Source organism: Poecilia reticulata, linkage group LG3 (assembly GCF_000633615.1).
Source record: "Poecilia reticulata strain Guanapo linkage group LG3, Guppy_female_1.0+MT, whole genome shotgun sequence".
Lineage (NCBI taxonomy): Eukaryota > Metazoa > Chordata > Actinopteri > Cyprinodontiformes > Poeciliidae > Poecilia > Poecilia reticulata.
This window is the reverse complement of record NC_024333.1, coordinates 34,668,141-34,684,977: the sequence shown is the minus strand read 5'-3', so window position 1 is coordinate 34,684,977 and position 16,837 is coordinate 34,668,141. Positions and strand designations below refer to the sequence as shown.

General features: G+C 37.9%; 1 protein-coding gene across 1 annotated transcript in view; it reads right to left on the bottom strand.

The window, feature by feature from the left end:
- LOC103462905 (protein kinase C-binding protein NELL1) overlaps positions 1 to 16,500 on the bottom strand; it is a 236,769-nt gene extending 220,269 nt beyond the window's left edge. The window contains exons 1-3 of the mRNA XM_008405946.2: positions 16,412 to 16,500; positions 16,112 to 16,320; positions 15,563 to 15,691 (exon numbers count right to left, since the gene is read on the bottom strand). Of these exons, the coding sequence (XP_008404168.1) occupies positions 15,563 to 15,691; positions 16,112 to 16,160 (178 nt within the window). The 5' untranslated portion in view covers positions 16,161 to 16,320; positions 16,412 to 16,500. The remainder of the gene's footprint in view (positions 1 to 15,562; positions 15,692 to 16,111; positions 16,321 to 16,411) is intronic.
- Positions 16,501 to 16,837: the final 337 nt, after the last annotated feature.

Below are 16,837 nucleotides of genomic sequence, written 5' to 3'. Positions count from 1 at the left end.
AGCACAGCTGGTGGTTTTACAGATCCTAAAAATACAAAAGATGAATCATTAAGGGGGGAAAGGATCAGATCTCTGTCTGTGCAGTGAGGTTTGTCAGGAGAATGAATGTGCGGCATTATTTAGACAGTAAATCGTTCATCATGTACCGGTTAGTGTGTGTTCGGTATGCAAAGATGATAGTCAGGAGTTAAATACATACTTTAAAAACAAGTCCTTAATAACAGATGTTGAATTTCCAGATTACTACATCCTGAAGTAGGTCAAAAAATACTTATTTTCTCAAAACACAACCAGAATTTGAAAAGTGATGCCTTTCTGTTATTTTGTATTCATTTTGCTGTCGCCTCACAGCATGAGGGCCAAGTTACGTGACATTTGCACACAATACATTCAATCAAGGCACTCTGGTTTCCTCCAAATCTAAAAATATACAAGATATCTCAAGTTATTGATCTTAGTTTAAATAGTTTTTTACCAAGTAGTTTTGGTCTAGTTTTGTGTCCAAATTTGTCGGTGCACTTGAAATATGAAAAACAAATTTAGGAAATATGAGCTTGTTTTTAATAAATAACTAATTATTTAGCAAATATTGACAAGTATTACTTTTACTGACACATTAATTCACTTATTTCCAGTGAATAATCTGCCAATGGAACTAGTACTTTCTAATAAATTTCAAGGAATTATTGACTGAAAATGTTGAGATTTTCAGTCAGAAAATTTTAGATTTTCTCAGAAATTTTCCAAAAACTTTTTACCACTTTAAACTTCAACATTTTCACTTTTGTTTTTCTAGAAAATTTCTGAGATTCTGAACTTTTCTAGGGGGATCAGGGGGGAGGAGGGAGGTTCCTAGCAAATTTTTGACTTTTCAAAATAAAAAAAATTCAAATGTCTTAATTTTTTTGGTGGAAATTTACTTTTTTGTTGTTGTTGTTGTTCCATCTGCAATGACCTGCACCTTAATTTGTGGTTCAGGTGAGATTTGAACCCAAAACCGTTTAGAAATGAGAGCATAGTGCTATGTTACACCAACATGTGCTGTGGTTGACTAAAAGGTTAATGTAAACATTAATGTAAACACCCAGGAGAAGAAAAACACCCAGACTTTGCCAAACTGCTATAATCTTAACCAGGCTGATTCTTTAAATCACCAAACAGAGAATTTCCTTCCTTTGGCAAGAGCCTGATAGTGTGGAGAACAGGATGCAGCCCGTCTCCCTTTACAGTAGGTATGACACTTGTAATGGTTTCTTGGAGAAGGGATTAGCTTCCTCCAAGTGTGCACACAGGCATTAGCGGGAGTTTTTCGATAAACATGTAACATACCACACTGAGGTTCCCTCAACTACTAATTATACGCCGTTCACACATCACTGCTTACCATCTTTCCTCTGGTACCAGTGTCACATTTTGCAGTTTTGTGTTCTTCAAGGAATCTTGTGACTGGAAGGACGGTTTTGTAGAAAGGGATTAGAAACTCATTCTGAGACTAGATATTAAGCTTCAAGGATAGTTTTATGTTTGACTTCAGCAACCAGAAACTACTGAGTTGGAAGCAGACGGACAGAAAACACAGCTCCTTATAAATGTTGACTGAATGTAGTTATTCTGATATTTGCGGTGAAAGGAAGAGAAACAGAAATAGAAAACCAATAAACCAGAGGATGTAATTTAAAAATGCAGCTGAAACCAGATATTATACACACCATATACAAAATTATACGTTTTCTTAAGATTTCACACCAAAACGAGGACAGAAATACAAACCGTCTATATTTGGACTGAAAGGCCACTCAGTGAGAAAAAGCCGTTACTGCAAAAGCAGCATAAAAACTAGTTTGCAGACGGTATTTGAAACATTTCCTGTGATCTGACAGTTCAAGTTTTTGAAGAACTCAGAAAAACTCATAACTTAAAATGGAGAAAAATAAACAAATTTAATGGAAGAACATGAGATTCTTCCAAAAAGGGTCATCTGTGCTGTACAGTGTAAACAAACATCTGGTTTAAACTGTAATTGTAGCACCATAAAGCAAGAAATATGTATTAAAATGTACTAAAATTTGAAAACAAATAATGTTGTAATTATTTAGCTTTTAATAGCAGAAGATCAGAGCTCTGAAAAAAAAAAATCTAAATGAATCTTTGGAGTACAACACAGCTTCACAGCAAAGCCATTAAGTAAGAAACAGAATCTTACAGTAAATGTTCATGATCTCGACCCAAACAAATGATATTGTGCAGAAATGATGCAGGTTTTAGGTCAGTCTGTGACAAGATCATGATTCTTACGTCCAAATAAAAAGGGACTTGGTGTGTGGTGTGTCTAGTCAATGTTTCTGTGCTCTGCTCTTAATTTAACATCAAGGGGCCAATAGAGACACATCTGTCTCTTTAAAAGATATCACACTCATGTACGATGAATAATTCAGACTGAATAATTCCTCTGAGGTTGCTGTGAGGTGGGACCATTGTCTCGCCTCCTCTAGCAGCAGGACAGGCAGAAATCTCATGCATAAAAGATGAAAAGGTTTGATAGCCTCCGTTGGATTCAGCGACCGGGATTTCAGAGTCGTGGCCTGGCTTAGCTGTGAACTACCCTCAGCCTCCCGGGCCCAGCTGCATGGGGCTCCCTCAGCAATATCTGTGCCACTTGCAACCCAGCTCTTCTCTGCAGTCAGGTGGGGGTGTGGAAGGGGGGAGTTATAAATAGCAACAACATGGATGCAGGAGAGACTGAGACCTCACAGAAATTTCTCAGTTTCCAGACAGCTCTGACGAATCACGCAGAAGCTTCATTGAAGAGACTTTTTTCCACTAAAACCGTGTTATTCAGCCCATGCTCCTGGTGTATCCATGTTTATCAAGATTTCCAAAATATGTCGTCACCCATTTCTCCTCCGTAAGCCGCCTACTGGGTAATTTTAGTGTATCCTAGGTAATTAAGCGCTAATTCGATCTCATTAATGTGCCTTTTTTTCCTTTTCTATTTCGTTACCTGCAGCTTAGCGCCATCCTGGAGAGAACGGGCAGATCCATTCAAGTGGAGCCAAACCTTGTGACGACCCGATCGCCTGACATGAGCATGATAACATTTAACTTGAGCGCATCAAAGATTGGCATGCTTCGACTTTCTAAAAGAGGAACAGCGTGCACAGCGCTGATATCCTCAGAAAAAAAAGAAAAAGGAAACCTGCAGAAATTATTGGCTTGTCTTGTTAACCCTCCAACATTCCTGGGTACACAGGAAACACCTGCATGTCTTATGATAATATAAGGGCAAAAATGTGTGGTTTAGGCGTTTGTGCATCGATTATGTGCCAGCAAACCACTAGAGAAAACATATCTGGCCATCAATACGATCATAAATTCAAACTCCTCAGCAGAGATGATGGATTAAATCACAGCTAATATAAAAATAAGCCTGTGAGTGTTTGTATTGATCCAAACGCTAACTCTGTCTCGACAAGGACAGACCATCAGAAGCCCTGAAGTGGGCAAAACACCACTTAATATATTAGGAGAAAAACTGCTGACAGTGTAGACTTTTTAAAGAGGCATCAAAACGTGTAGGATAAAAAAAAATGGTTATAACAAAAAAAATGGCTAATTCAAAAAAGAATGGCTACAAAATACGTTATGCTATTCCTTTTGTTAAACCGCAACTATTTTTGTCATGTTTTATTCTTTCAAAAGAGCCGATATGTCAAATTTACTTTTTTTTTTTAGCTTTATGTCGGCATCATGGAGAAACATTGTGATGACGCGCTAAAGGTGAAGTGTCAGAAAAAGTAGGAGCTTCTTAAAGAGACAGAGTTCAATTTCAAGGCATCAAATTGCAAAGTCAGATTTCTTTTAAGTTATATTTGACACATGCAACATTTTCATAGCAACTGACTAACAGTTACTTTATTGTGCTGTAAGGTGGCGCCAAAATACATAATACCAAACCTAAGATACATTTTTGGGCATATTAAAAGGAACCAACAAGTGGATAAAAAGTCATTTTTGTGCTACATGCAAATATCTAAGTGGTCATACCTGGATTAAATCAACATCTCTTTACTAATCATCAATAAAAGCAGTCATATTTTGCTAAATAATTTCAGACAACCTTTAATTCCTGTTGGTTTTTACCTGAACAGATCTCTGAGCCTGCAGACCTCGGCCTCAAACATTACTGAAAGTCTGACACTCCGTCCTTCACACTTACTTTTGTAGAACCACCACATTAACCTCCAAGACTTTAAGGGTTCTTCAAGTCAAACATTCGATCAACCAGCAACCTCCTGGCAGAGGCTCCCACTCAGGGAGAGTTTCTCTCAGTAAGGGTTCAACTAAACTCTAATGCTAACCCCAAAAACATTTACACCTTTTCAACTCGTTCACATTTTGTAAAGTTACAATCACAAAGTTCAATGTGTTTCAGAGGGGGCAAGCAAACACAAAGTAATGTACTTTTATGAATTAGAAGAAAAATGACTGCAGGAGGTCTGAATGACTCAAAGCGTTGAGAAATAAGACCTGTGTGGAAAAAAAAAACTCTTTCATTCAAACCAAAACACACACAGACAGGTCAGGGATTAAATTGTGAGATGTCCAAAGTTTAAGATGTGTTTTTTTTTCAGCCTAACCCTGTTTTTAACTCATACAAAAAGCCCTGATTGATCCATCATCTGAAAATTTAATGGAAGGTCAATGTAGAGAAAAAGCTAAATAAGTAGCATTACCGTACTTAGTTTTCTGCAAGCTACAAGAAAGTAAACGGTGGTGGCAGCATCATCATGTATGGAGCTAAACACAGAGTTATTGTAAAAGCAAAACTATAGAGGCTGCAAAAAAGTTAAGAGTAAAACTTAATCCGAATGAGAATTTGTCACACAATTTATAAAATTATGGTCACTAACGCTCAAGTTTCTCTCTCTTAGCTTGAGTTGTTCACACTGCTTTTAAAAGGCAGCAAAAGGTCGAGGCCATCTACAAACACACAGCATATTTTTAAGATTTTTATGAGTAAAAAATTCAGAAAATCATGCATCATTTTCAAAAGATTCCCATCAGTTTATACTCGGCTCATCAGTGGACTATTCAGTCAGATAGACCTGCTACAAACAGCAGACAGAAATGAATGAGAYTTTWTTTTTTTTAAACACGTGCAGGATCTGGTCAGATTAAAAAAATCCAAACTACAGCTGCATAATCCCCGATGGCTCCAAAAGGACAGTAAGGAAATCATGCAGCACATAGTTAAGGAAGCTGCTGCAGCATGCAGTGTTTGCAGACAGTAATTATTGTAAACTCTGTGCCCCATTTTTGTTAAGACTTTGAGAAATTGTTTTTAGCATCGTTAAGACGCAACACTGTTTACAATGCTTTTCTTAAACATCCTTGCATGATTCATGTACTTTCTTTATCTTCAATAAATAMATTAACKTTCAATTCTCATGATTAAGGACCTTGGTGCATTTCTCAACTCTGCTGTTTATGTATGTATGAGTTTTCCCATCCTGATTGCTTTTTAAACAACTGTAATAGAAAAGAAGAAAAAAAGTAGTTTMAACTTCTACTTCAAGCCCAGGTGGGAAGTGATAGAGATCTGGCTGTTGGAGAAAAGGCGRACTGTGAATTCCCGCTACGCTCAGCTCCCTTTACTCATCTCATGAGTAAATAATTTGGCRTCTCCGTTTGTTCTTCTGTGATCAACTTATTTCCTGGACAGGCCGATAGAAAAAGCCAATGTTTTCTACTGAAGCTTTGAAAATAACTGTTGCCACAAGCAATGTGGTCTTTCCTCTGCTCTTCACCAGAGGTGGACTCGAAATAGTCCAAAGAAGCAAAAACAGGTCGATTAGATGGTTTGTTTTAAGAGTAGAAACATTCACAGCTAGTCATCGGTGSAWGGGGAACAACTTTAAAAGTTATTTTTAAAAAAAGGTGTAAACATTATGACTTTTTTCTAACTTGGCTCTTGTGCCTTAATTATGTCCGACAATTTGTAGAACTCCTTCAAACCATAAGGTAATGCAACACCTTTAGTTTTTATGCCACCGTTTATTTTGAAAATCGAATCATTAGTTCATTTAAGTTCTGTTTAAATAGTGACTACAAAGAAAACACAAAATCAGCCACTGCAAGYGAAATTAACCTGCTTGGCACACCTGCAGCAGTCAATGAAAGACAAAAAGGCAGGACGAAATGTGTCACTCAGCTGATTTAATTATGTCCGTTTCCTTCCTAATGCTAACTTGCTAATTAGATACGATTAAGATGTTGAAATGAAAACTAAAGAGTTAAATCTGTAACGTGTAACAGTGCTGTACAAACCACAGACCAGAAAAGAGATTGAAAAAATTACACTAAGGTGGAAAATATGTTATATATTTCACAAAAATTACAATGTGGAGGCTCAGCATGATCCCATCATCAAGAGACGATGATGAGCCTGAACCAGCAGTGGTTCAGTCCAGTATCTGATACGTGCTGGTTTGTCAAAATCATCATTTAGTCCAGGGCTGTCTGAACTTTTCTCTATGTGGGCCAAAAATGTAGCCTCAAAAGTAATCATGGGCCGAAAAAGAAAAAAATGTTAAAGTAGCTTGATATTTATTGCAAAGACAGAAGTTGAAAAGGATTTTTTTCAACTTCTGTTGACTAGCCAATTAGTCGGCTAGTCGACTAATTGGCTAGTCGACCAATTAGTCGACTAGCCGATTCTTTTCTCTGCAATGACTTTTTTCTGGGCCAGCCGACTAGTCACATGACAAAACAGATTTTTCCAAGGAAATGAAAGAAGGTGGACTAGGTGAGTTCGTCAGAAAGCTCAAATTGTATAAAAATATAAATAATTTAACAAAGACAATCTGTAAATTATAGCATAGGGTCCCGCAATAGGGGCGTTGCGCGGCGCGGCGGTTAGCGCGGCGCCCCGCATACAGAGACTTTAGCCCGCGGTAGTCAGGAGCCCGACTCCTGTCCTCCATTCGCTGAGTCCAGGCCTCTCTCCGCTCTCTCTGCCCCCTTACAGTCAGATTACTGTCAAATAAACTAGTGCAGAAAAAATCCTTTAAAAAAAAAAAAGACCACCAACGCGTCATGATGTCAGGCTTTTTTATCCCCCCAAATGATCAGCGTCACCGGTCCCTGCGTATTGAAGCTTCTAACCTGGCAGCTTTACGCTCTTATAAAGATATGGTTTGACTACATCTGGAAACTAAGTCCAAGCTTCATCCTGAGGGTCTGATAGAGGCGATCTCTGCCTCTGCCTGCATGTCGTTTCAGAGCCGCTGCTGAGTGAGCAGAGCTTCCTGCTGTGCATCGGGTGGAGGAGCAGCAGGAAGCTTCGTTGAAGTCAACTGTAACCAAACGGGATCCGTTCATAATAAGTTTGGTTTGTGTTGTTCCAAAAGCACCATTGTGGTCAGTGTGATAATTTGACTCCTATACGAGTAACTATCCAGAGATCATCAGCATCAGCCGGTGTTTGGGGAAAAAACAATAAAAAATTCAGACCCACTTTGAGCAACGAACTTTTCTCCGCTGCTCACGGAGAATGATCCGTTATTGCTCTTTTAAGTCTGCATAATAGACTTAGTAAAAGCGGGAGAAGGGGCGGGGGGGGTCAATATTTGCCGTGAAAATAGCTGATAAAGCCTCCATAGTCGACATGACGTCGCGGTGACGTCATGTCGACTATGACGTCACCGCGACTAGTCGACATCGAGTCGACTATTATCACGATGTAGTCGACCTTAAAAAATACGTGGTCGTTCAACCTCTAGGCAACGGTGGACAGGGAATAAAAAGAAACTCAAATTTAAAAAAGAAATTCTCAACATTTGAAATTCAGAAATTTTCAAGTTTTTTGTAGAAAATTTATATTTAAAAAAAATTGTAGCAAATTTTAGGTTATTTCTAGAAACTTSCTGAGGTAATTCTCAAAATTTCTGAGTTTTCTGGCTGAAATGTACAACTTTTTTTCTACACTGGCCCCAATATGTTGCACCATATTTTAAATGTTATATTAAGACGACAGATATCTAGTTCTCAGATGGAACCGATGTGCTGACTACGCTGTGGGGGAGATGTTCAATTATTCATTTTTGTTAAAAATTGTGTCATTTTAAAACTGCCAATTTACTGTTCATATAAGACCAATTTCAAGTTTCACAACGTCTACTTTTTTCCTCCTAATAAAAGAAGTAGTTTACTACAGAAGCCCAACAGATGAGGCACAATATGCAGAATGAAAAAAAAAATGTGATATTTGCATTTCTACTTTCTTATGAGCAGTAGAGTGGAAAAAACAAAATGGCTTTAAAATTCCTAGTATTTCAGTTTTGCAGCAAATCAAAGAAAAATAATCTTAAATGTTTTTCCTTTATGTGTTTAATCTTTACAAAATGCTTTTTTACTCAGACAAATCTGCATTTTCACACTTTATGCAAATTAAACATCAAGATGTAGCACATTGCTAATGAGCTACATCTTGATCCGATTGTATCTTGACATTAAAAACAAAGAAATGAAATATAATAGGAAAACGAACGAGGTTGTCAACTTTCTCTTGGTTTAAGCAAATTTTATTCAAGAAAAATAAAGTTCACCTGATGTGGGTGTCAAGATTATGTTATGTTTTAATGTGACATTTAGCAAAACAAGAATGGTTGGTTGAAAACGACTAATATTAACCACTTAGTGAAGCATGTATTAATATTTTACATCCAAAAAAAAGTCAGTTTTGTTGCTGGGATTAATTAATTTGTTTCATGGGATTAATCCATCCATCCAAAACAGATTATAGAATGTGCTTTGATATGTTAAATTACTAATTGTGAATAATTATTGTGCACTTTTACCGTCTTCATTTTATCTATTGTAAGTACAAACAACAGATTTTCACACTGTCTCGTTAGTAGATTTTTTTTTTTACTTTTAAAAACATTTCTGCTGTCATAACATCCATGTTTCTCATTAAACAGAGTTGTTCCTTTACTATGAGTTTAATTAAGAAAAGCTTACAAATATGGTGGCCATTCATGAGTAGATCAGTGTTGTTTAGGCTGTTAACCTTTCCTTGATCTGCCAAAAACCCCTAAATATGCTTTTCATTAAGTATGATTGAGAAATAAAGGTGTTAAAACATCAGCGTTTGTCTAATTTAAATTTGTTTCATTTGATGATAATGAAGTTTTCWATATTTTAATTTGTTGAATGGGTTTGTGTATAACTGAATTTGAACCAGTCTATACATTATTGATAATTTCTGTTTATAAATCTTTTTTTTAAAGTGCCTTGAGATTGCATTTGTTGTGAATTGCATCCAAGTAAATAAAATTAACTGAATCAAATTAATGCATACATCCAGATACAAAGCAACTATTTTTTAAATAGYTATTTGTAGGAATCTTAAAAGTTGCATCTTTTATTATAAGCGACAAGAAAATATTCCTTTATAAGATGGAAGTTGCCCTGTGTAGCCAAGCTTTTCTGCATTTTTTGTTGAACATACATTATGTGTATATTKATGTCTGTAACTTCAGAATAGAAAAGCATACCTTTGATCTCTGTTGAAGGTAATTTTTTGCTTTATGTACGGTTTACATGCAACAGTAGGCTTATTATTAACAGGGACAACAAGCAAATGCGGGTCTATAGAATGGGTTTTTGCTTTTAATTATGTATGAAAAAATTGACTTGAATCAACAGGAGGGTATATTAGTCGTTAATTACAAACCCGTTTTGTAGTCACGCCAGTCTGCAGAGTTATGTGTTAAGCATAATTGACCTAAAAGGCTGAGGAGGCGTTCTAAAAGATTTCACAGAATCAAGATCAAAGCTGCACTCGTTACCATTTAACCATTTAACATTAATGATTCTGTGCAACAGCCGGTGAAGAGCAGAGGGATATACACTGTCCAGAAATATTGAGCTCAACTCAATGCTACAAACTACAGTTTTGAAAGCTCTTTTATGTCCAACAGCTGATTTTACACAATGCACAGCATGGAACTGCATTGCGACTCCTTAACCCATCCTACCATTCAGCCTATTTCATGGTCAGAGGTCACTGTGGGGTAAAGCTTTACTTAACCTGTGTGTTAGGCATGAAGATGTACATAAGGTGGAAAAAACGGAGCCATTTTGGAACAAATAGAGTTCTGGTGGAGATGGAAAGACTGAACGATTGACTGGAAAAAAAAAAACCTGCACTGTTATACGCGTTTTATAGTGAAGTGGTACAAGGCTCCTTGATACGGGCCGTCATGTCAGCAACGCTGCGTTTTGCACGTCAAAAACGGATCCAACACCTCAAGTTGGACACTTGTGAACTTTGAAGTTAGACGTCCGATAAAGAAGAAAAAAAAAAAAAAAGCTCTAGACGCATTGGGAGGAACCTCGTACCTTTTATTCCCCTCACTGCAAAAAACAAAATCTTAGTTATTTTGGTCTTCTTTCTAGTGCAAATATTTTACACTTTAAATTAGAAACTATCTTAAGAGTAACTTTTCAATAAGATAGAGGCTTGTTTTAAGTAAATAACTTCTCAATATTGATGAAAGGTTTCTAGTTCCATTGGCAGGTAAATTAACTGATAACATGAGACAAATGTTTCGTTATAAGTGAAATAATCTACCAATGGAGAAAGTACTTTTTCATCAGTATTAAGGGATTGTTTACTTAAAACACAYCTGTATACATTTTGCTAAAAAGTTACTTGTAAGTTAGTTTTGTTTTATTTCAAGTGTACTAAGATATTTGCTTTAGAAACTAAACCAAAAATACAAGATACTTGGTAAGATTTTTGTTTCTGCGGTGATCTCGGTCTGTTTGTACAATGGCGGATGATATATTGAGTGCCTTTATTTGCTGAAAACAAATATGTCTCCGCTCCATGTTTGGATTCACTGGAGGTGTTGTGAGTTTTGCRAGCCAACAGGGATCGCTTTCATCGCTATTCTCATCTCACCTGAGCCCAGGTTGATGGCCTGCATCTCCTGGCAGGACAACAACGGTGGATTTTCTGACCCCAAAGTCGGCCATACTGGACACGCGTCAAATGCTCAGAACACTTCAAACATGCCCCAAACTGACAGACATTCATGTAATCCAGACACTCAAATTGCGCTCGGTCTGAAAGCAGCACAAGTCAGATCTGTTTCCAGTGAGATTTGGACTCCGTCAAGTTTGCCTTCAGTCATGCATTGTGTTCATAATCTTTGTGGACAGRACTTCTAGGTGTTGAGTGTTTCCAATTTGGTGGTCCCAGCTTTTCACAGACGATGTGCTTCATCAGGTCATGATCTCCAGCTTTTACCGGATCAGATCGCAGAAACAATGGACCACCACCAGAAAACGGCAGAGTGCCCTCTTCAGRTTGGTGTCTTGGTCATAAAGTAAAAAAATGGAGGTTGGTTTGTCTGCAGTGAAGTTTTGTCAAGCATCATATGTCTGCAGTTTCAGTGAAACAGTTAAAGTAACAAGATTTTTCCTCCATAAAACACCCGCTTATGAATCAACACTAGAGTCCTTACAGAAAAATATAGTATAGCATGAGGCCCGAGCACCTGTTTAAATTTAAGTTATATACTCTTTACTACAATGAATCCGGCAGTTCCAAAAAGCCCCCACAGGAACATGAGAAGAACAAACTATAATCACCACTACTTTGAATCTAAAGCAAAGCTCAGACCAAGGCTGGCCTGAGTAATGAGGCCGACACTCTGGGCTGCAACGTGGAATAAGAATATAGGTCAGGCTTCATATGGAAAAAATKTACTTTATTCAGTATATAGGATRTTTCAGCAATGTAAGCAGTTCTGTTACATTTAACTGCAAAAAGCAAAAGGTAAGAACAAATGTGCAAATATCTTAGCAATTAGCTGAGCTTTGTTCAATGCTTTCAGCAGTGGGAGTTTAAATATTTCCATTTCTTTTAGTGGTTATGTTGGATCAGAGTAGTTACATTAAACAGGGGGTCAATTTTCACATTCTGAGTTCAGAAAGAAYGGAAATAAATGTTAGATAATTATCCTCATGCGCTCTGAAAAAGGGAAGTTTGATAGAACAGAAAATATTGAGTGATATTAGAGTCAAAAACTAATTAAACTACAATCTTAGTTTTTTTTTTCTTTGAAAAAAGTAGCAGTTTTAGCCTGATGYAACACTTTCAGTGAAACCATGCTACTGTTTTCATTATATAGAAAAATCTCTGTATGTCTAATAGTCACCATGTGGGATTTATAAACCCACAGCTTATATTGCAACACTCACATTCAGAGTCAGGATCCCACATCATAGGTTTCCCTCACATCATGTAGCTCTAATTCCTGAGAACCTTTAACGCAACATGCACAGATTATTAATGCATTTTATTTAGTATTTATGTATTTSGGAAAACAATTTAGTAGAAAATGGTGATTTGTCTTATAGATGAAAGTCTGAAARGTCCAGCAGGCATACACATTTAGTCTTATAGAAACTGATGTCCCCAAATACAATCCAGCATAACAAATTGAGTCCATAATCTTGGTGCATTTACAACTGTTCTGTGAAGACATTTTATTCTATTGGAGAACATTTGTCAACAAACAAGGATCATAAAGTTTAAAGCAGTGTTGTTAGAAAACAAGATCCCAAGCCTCTTGCAGAAAACTGTTCAAGTCATTATTTGAAAATAAAAGAGGTTTTACACTWCAATCCAAATAAGAAGACCAATCAAGAACAAAATTAATCAAACATATTGCTGGATGGATCTGCAGATATCCAAAGCATAGATGGAAAAATGTTGACATAAAAAASATTAGGAATAAGGTAACCTGGTCAAACTATCCCAAAATGTAACCTTATTGACTGAGGTGCAGAAGTAGCCATTTGGAGTAAAAAGTMCCGTTAAACATCACCCAAAACACACCATCACCACTGTGAAACATGGTGGTGGCAGCATCATGCCATGAGGATATTTTTCCGGTGGTGCGACAAGACAATAGGTCAGCACTAGTTCAATTGGCAAATTATTTTCCCTTCAACRTTGGAAAAATATATTTTTATATTAAATAATCTCCCAGTGGAACTAGTCATTTTTAATCAATATTAATGAATTATTTACTTAAAATAAGCTTATATCTTGCTAAAATCCTACCTAAAGTTAGTAGTCTTGAAATAAGACAAAAGTAAAATATTTGCACTAGAAACTAGATCAGAAATACTTGCTAAGATTTTGTTTTTGCAGTGAGAGGATAATCCTGTWGGAAGAAATCAGATTGCAGGTGGATGTTAGGCTTCCAGACAGAATCTTTAGAAACATTTAATCGTTGCCGTTTACAGATGGTATCCGTCCAGTCTGACTGAGCTTAAGCTGTTTCTCAAASAATGGCCAAAACTTTCAGTCTCTTGGTATTTTAAACGTGGTAGATATACTCCGAAAGAACTGCAGCAATAATAACTAAGAAAGAGCTTCCAAAAAGTATTGACTGAGAGCCATGAATACATTTATATAGGTTATCTTAAAATATAATTGTTCTTTCATCTAAAATTCCAATAAAAATCAAGGTTTATGCTCATAAGTCAACAAAATGTGAATATCAGTAATGAAATCACGACACAAAGACGATAAGAGTTCATCCTGTTGCGTCCTGTTCCAGTGCAAATATATTATAATAATCCTAATAATAAGACACATCAACTTAAAAGTAACTTTTCAGCAAGATTTAGAGGCTTGTTTTAAGTAAATAATTCCTTATTATTTAAATTTAAAAAGTACCAATTCCATTCCCAGTTAAATTAACTTATAACATGGGGATGTTATGAATGAAATAATCTGCCAATAGGCAAATGGAGCAAGTTTTTTTTTTCATCCCTATAAAGGAATTATTGACTTAAAACCAGTTTCTATATCTTGCAAGTATTTTTGTTTTATTTCAAGCATMCYAAGATATTCACTCTAGAAACTAAACAAAAATTCTCGGTAAGACTTTGTGTTTTTGCAGTGAATGTAAACTGCAGCTCATGTTTAGCTACGTGGTTACGGTGCTTTGAAATATCAATCACCTTTTTTTAAGTAATGAAATATTTATGGAACTTCAGCTGGTGTCASTTAGCGGAGCAATCTGGGTTACCAAGCCATGACAGAAGCACAGACTGTATAACTGATGTATTAACTAGGTCACAACACAAGCAAGTCCAGTATTCCCAGTTGGACTACCCTGCTGTTTCCCCTGCTATCTGGCTGCTGCACAAACTCTTGGATCCTGGAAACTGTCAAGAGAAAAGGCTGGAGGAGGGGGAGGGAGGCTGTGTGTATGAACTAAGTGAGAGCAGTTGTGTTTCCCTGGCGGTATTGAGTCCAGAATCTTGGACAGCTTTACATCAGTAGAGCTGGCCAAGCAGCCCGGTCTTCATTTATGTAGAGCCAGTGGCGAACTGAGCCAAGCACTCCAGAAAATAAAACTACTGCACACACACAGAGAGATCTGTGAAGTCCTCATCATTAGCATTTCTCTTACCTGTAGCAGACACATTCAGTTTGTAATAATAATTTWWAAAAAAATCTTCACAAAAGCGGTAGAGGACTAAGAATAAGTCGGATTTAAAGCAACTGAAACTGCTGCTGCATCTCACAGGTYTGAACAGATAGTAAACAAATACATGTTCACAAAAGATCCCCGTTATGCTTCTGGCTGTTGTGAGTTTTACAAAAAGAACTGGTAGAGGCTGCTGACATTTTCAGGMWGTCGGCGCCTCAGTCCAACTTTGCCAAGAGTCGAGCAAACTATAGATTTTTGCATCAGGCTGTCAGGTTTGCAGATTCAGCAGACGATCAAACATCAAAATAATTTTTTTTCTTTGAGTTCGTTGTATTAAAAGTCAGAAAACTAAGATTATTTTTTAAAAGCTGTGACATCTTTTAATAAAACAATTTGTCTTTGGAGAACTCCTCTCTTTATATCCAAAGACTCTCATCTCTCTCCTCTCTGAATGAAATACACTTTATTGTGTCCTTCCACTCTCCATCAACTCTGCCTCTACTTTCAAACCTGCTCTGCAACCTTTCATCGAGTGGAAAACCCACCATTCAAAAGAAAAACTACTTAAAACACAAAACMACGGGRAAAATGTCATTTCATCCTTTCCGTTTTCCCCTTTCCTCCCTCCAGGGCTTTAAACAGTCTGACCACACGCTGTGCTCCCTTCATTACGCTCACAATAAAACGCAGCTGATAGCAGCTATATGCGGCCAGTTGCTGGGATTACACAGAAGCAAGCATTAGAAACAATCACAGTGTGGTGGAAATCCGAGGCAGACTGCGCGCTCAAGTGTGTCCAGAACGACTCTGAGCATCTGCCGCCTCGGACAAATTAAATGTGGAGTAATTATGAGTGGAGGCTCCCCGGAGTTGTCTGACTCAACACACTCCGACACCAAAAGGTGTGGCGCTGCGTGGGTTTGCTCTCACTAATTAACAAAACCGAGGGCGTGCAGGAGCGCGCAGAGACCCACGGAATCAAAATAATGTTCCTTCAACTTGAGTTACGCGTCTTGCAGAGAAATGTTGGTCGTTACCTCGGAACAGGAAGGCTTTGCTGCCGTTGTGAAGTCCAGCCACTTGGGTAATTCCATAAGTGGCATTTGCCAGGTCAAGTTCGCTGATTAYATCAATCTGGTAATCTTGATCTGATCCGAAACCAAAAGCTGAACAGAAAGAAAGATGAAGGTTAGGGAAACGAATACAGTTTAAAAAAAACATCCACTATAAAAACAAAATTAGTTATTTTAAAAGCCTCTTTTGGAGCAAGTTGCGCAGTGGTTATGTAGATACTTTATTCATATCGCTGCATCTCCTGCCTGCAGTCATCACCTGTGCTCTCCACGGGCTGTAGGTGCTCTGCGCGTTAAAGGTGCAGGTAGAAGGTTTCATCTGTTACTCTGTCAGTTCTGTCGCTATTTTCCGCAGGTAACTTATGCAACACACAATAATCACTAAATCCAAAGACGCTGAGGGGAATCTYAACTTGGCCATACATGCACAGCGGAGAAAGAGACCAAAAACGTAAACAAGCTCAAGTTAAAACAAAATCCCTCACTGCGGTCARGCATTTTTCGTGCGCTCACCTGGTTTGGTGAAAAGGAAAAACAACGACAGAGCTACGTAAATATCCATCTGTGCCGGAGTTGCGTAGTACAGAGTCCGCGAGTTGTGCGCTCCGCTGTGAATCCACACCAGCCAACAACTCTGGTCCGTCTGGCGCTGTGCGCTGTTCACACCTCGTCTGGATGTAGATGAACGGAGGAATGGTCCACGGCGCGAGCGCAGGGGTTCCCTACCGGAGAAAAGCACGCGACGCTTTAATGTTTGCACGCGTCTGATGAATCTCCGCGCGGCATAAGGAGGCAGAAATGTGCGCTTCTTACCCCAGATGGAAAACAGCCAGACTGCGGATAGATATTCCGGGTRCAGATGCAACTATCAACCAGTGCTGTCCCCCCGTTCAGACGGCAGAAAGTTCCGGTTTTGAAGGTGAGGAAGGAGGTTTGAAATAAAAACTCGGAGAGCGGAGAGTGTGGGAAATTATCTCACCGATATGTGGATTGCTCCTTTTTCTTATACGTCTTTAAAAAATGATCAGGTTTTCAGATTTCACAACTCCAGCTCACTTTTCTTGGCCAATATCTGAAGGAGGAATTTATTTCCTGATCAGTTCTCTCAGCTCCCGAATCTGTCAAATTGTCTTTTCACCTCTCCGTCGTCTAACAGCCATGGGATTTTCACCGCTGCTCCATCCTGCCTCGCCTCCTCCTGTGGCCTGTCCTTATTGTGAACCATTAATCATACTCCTA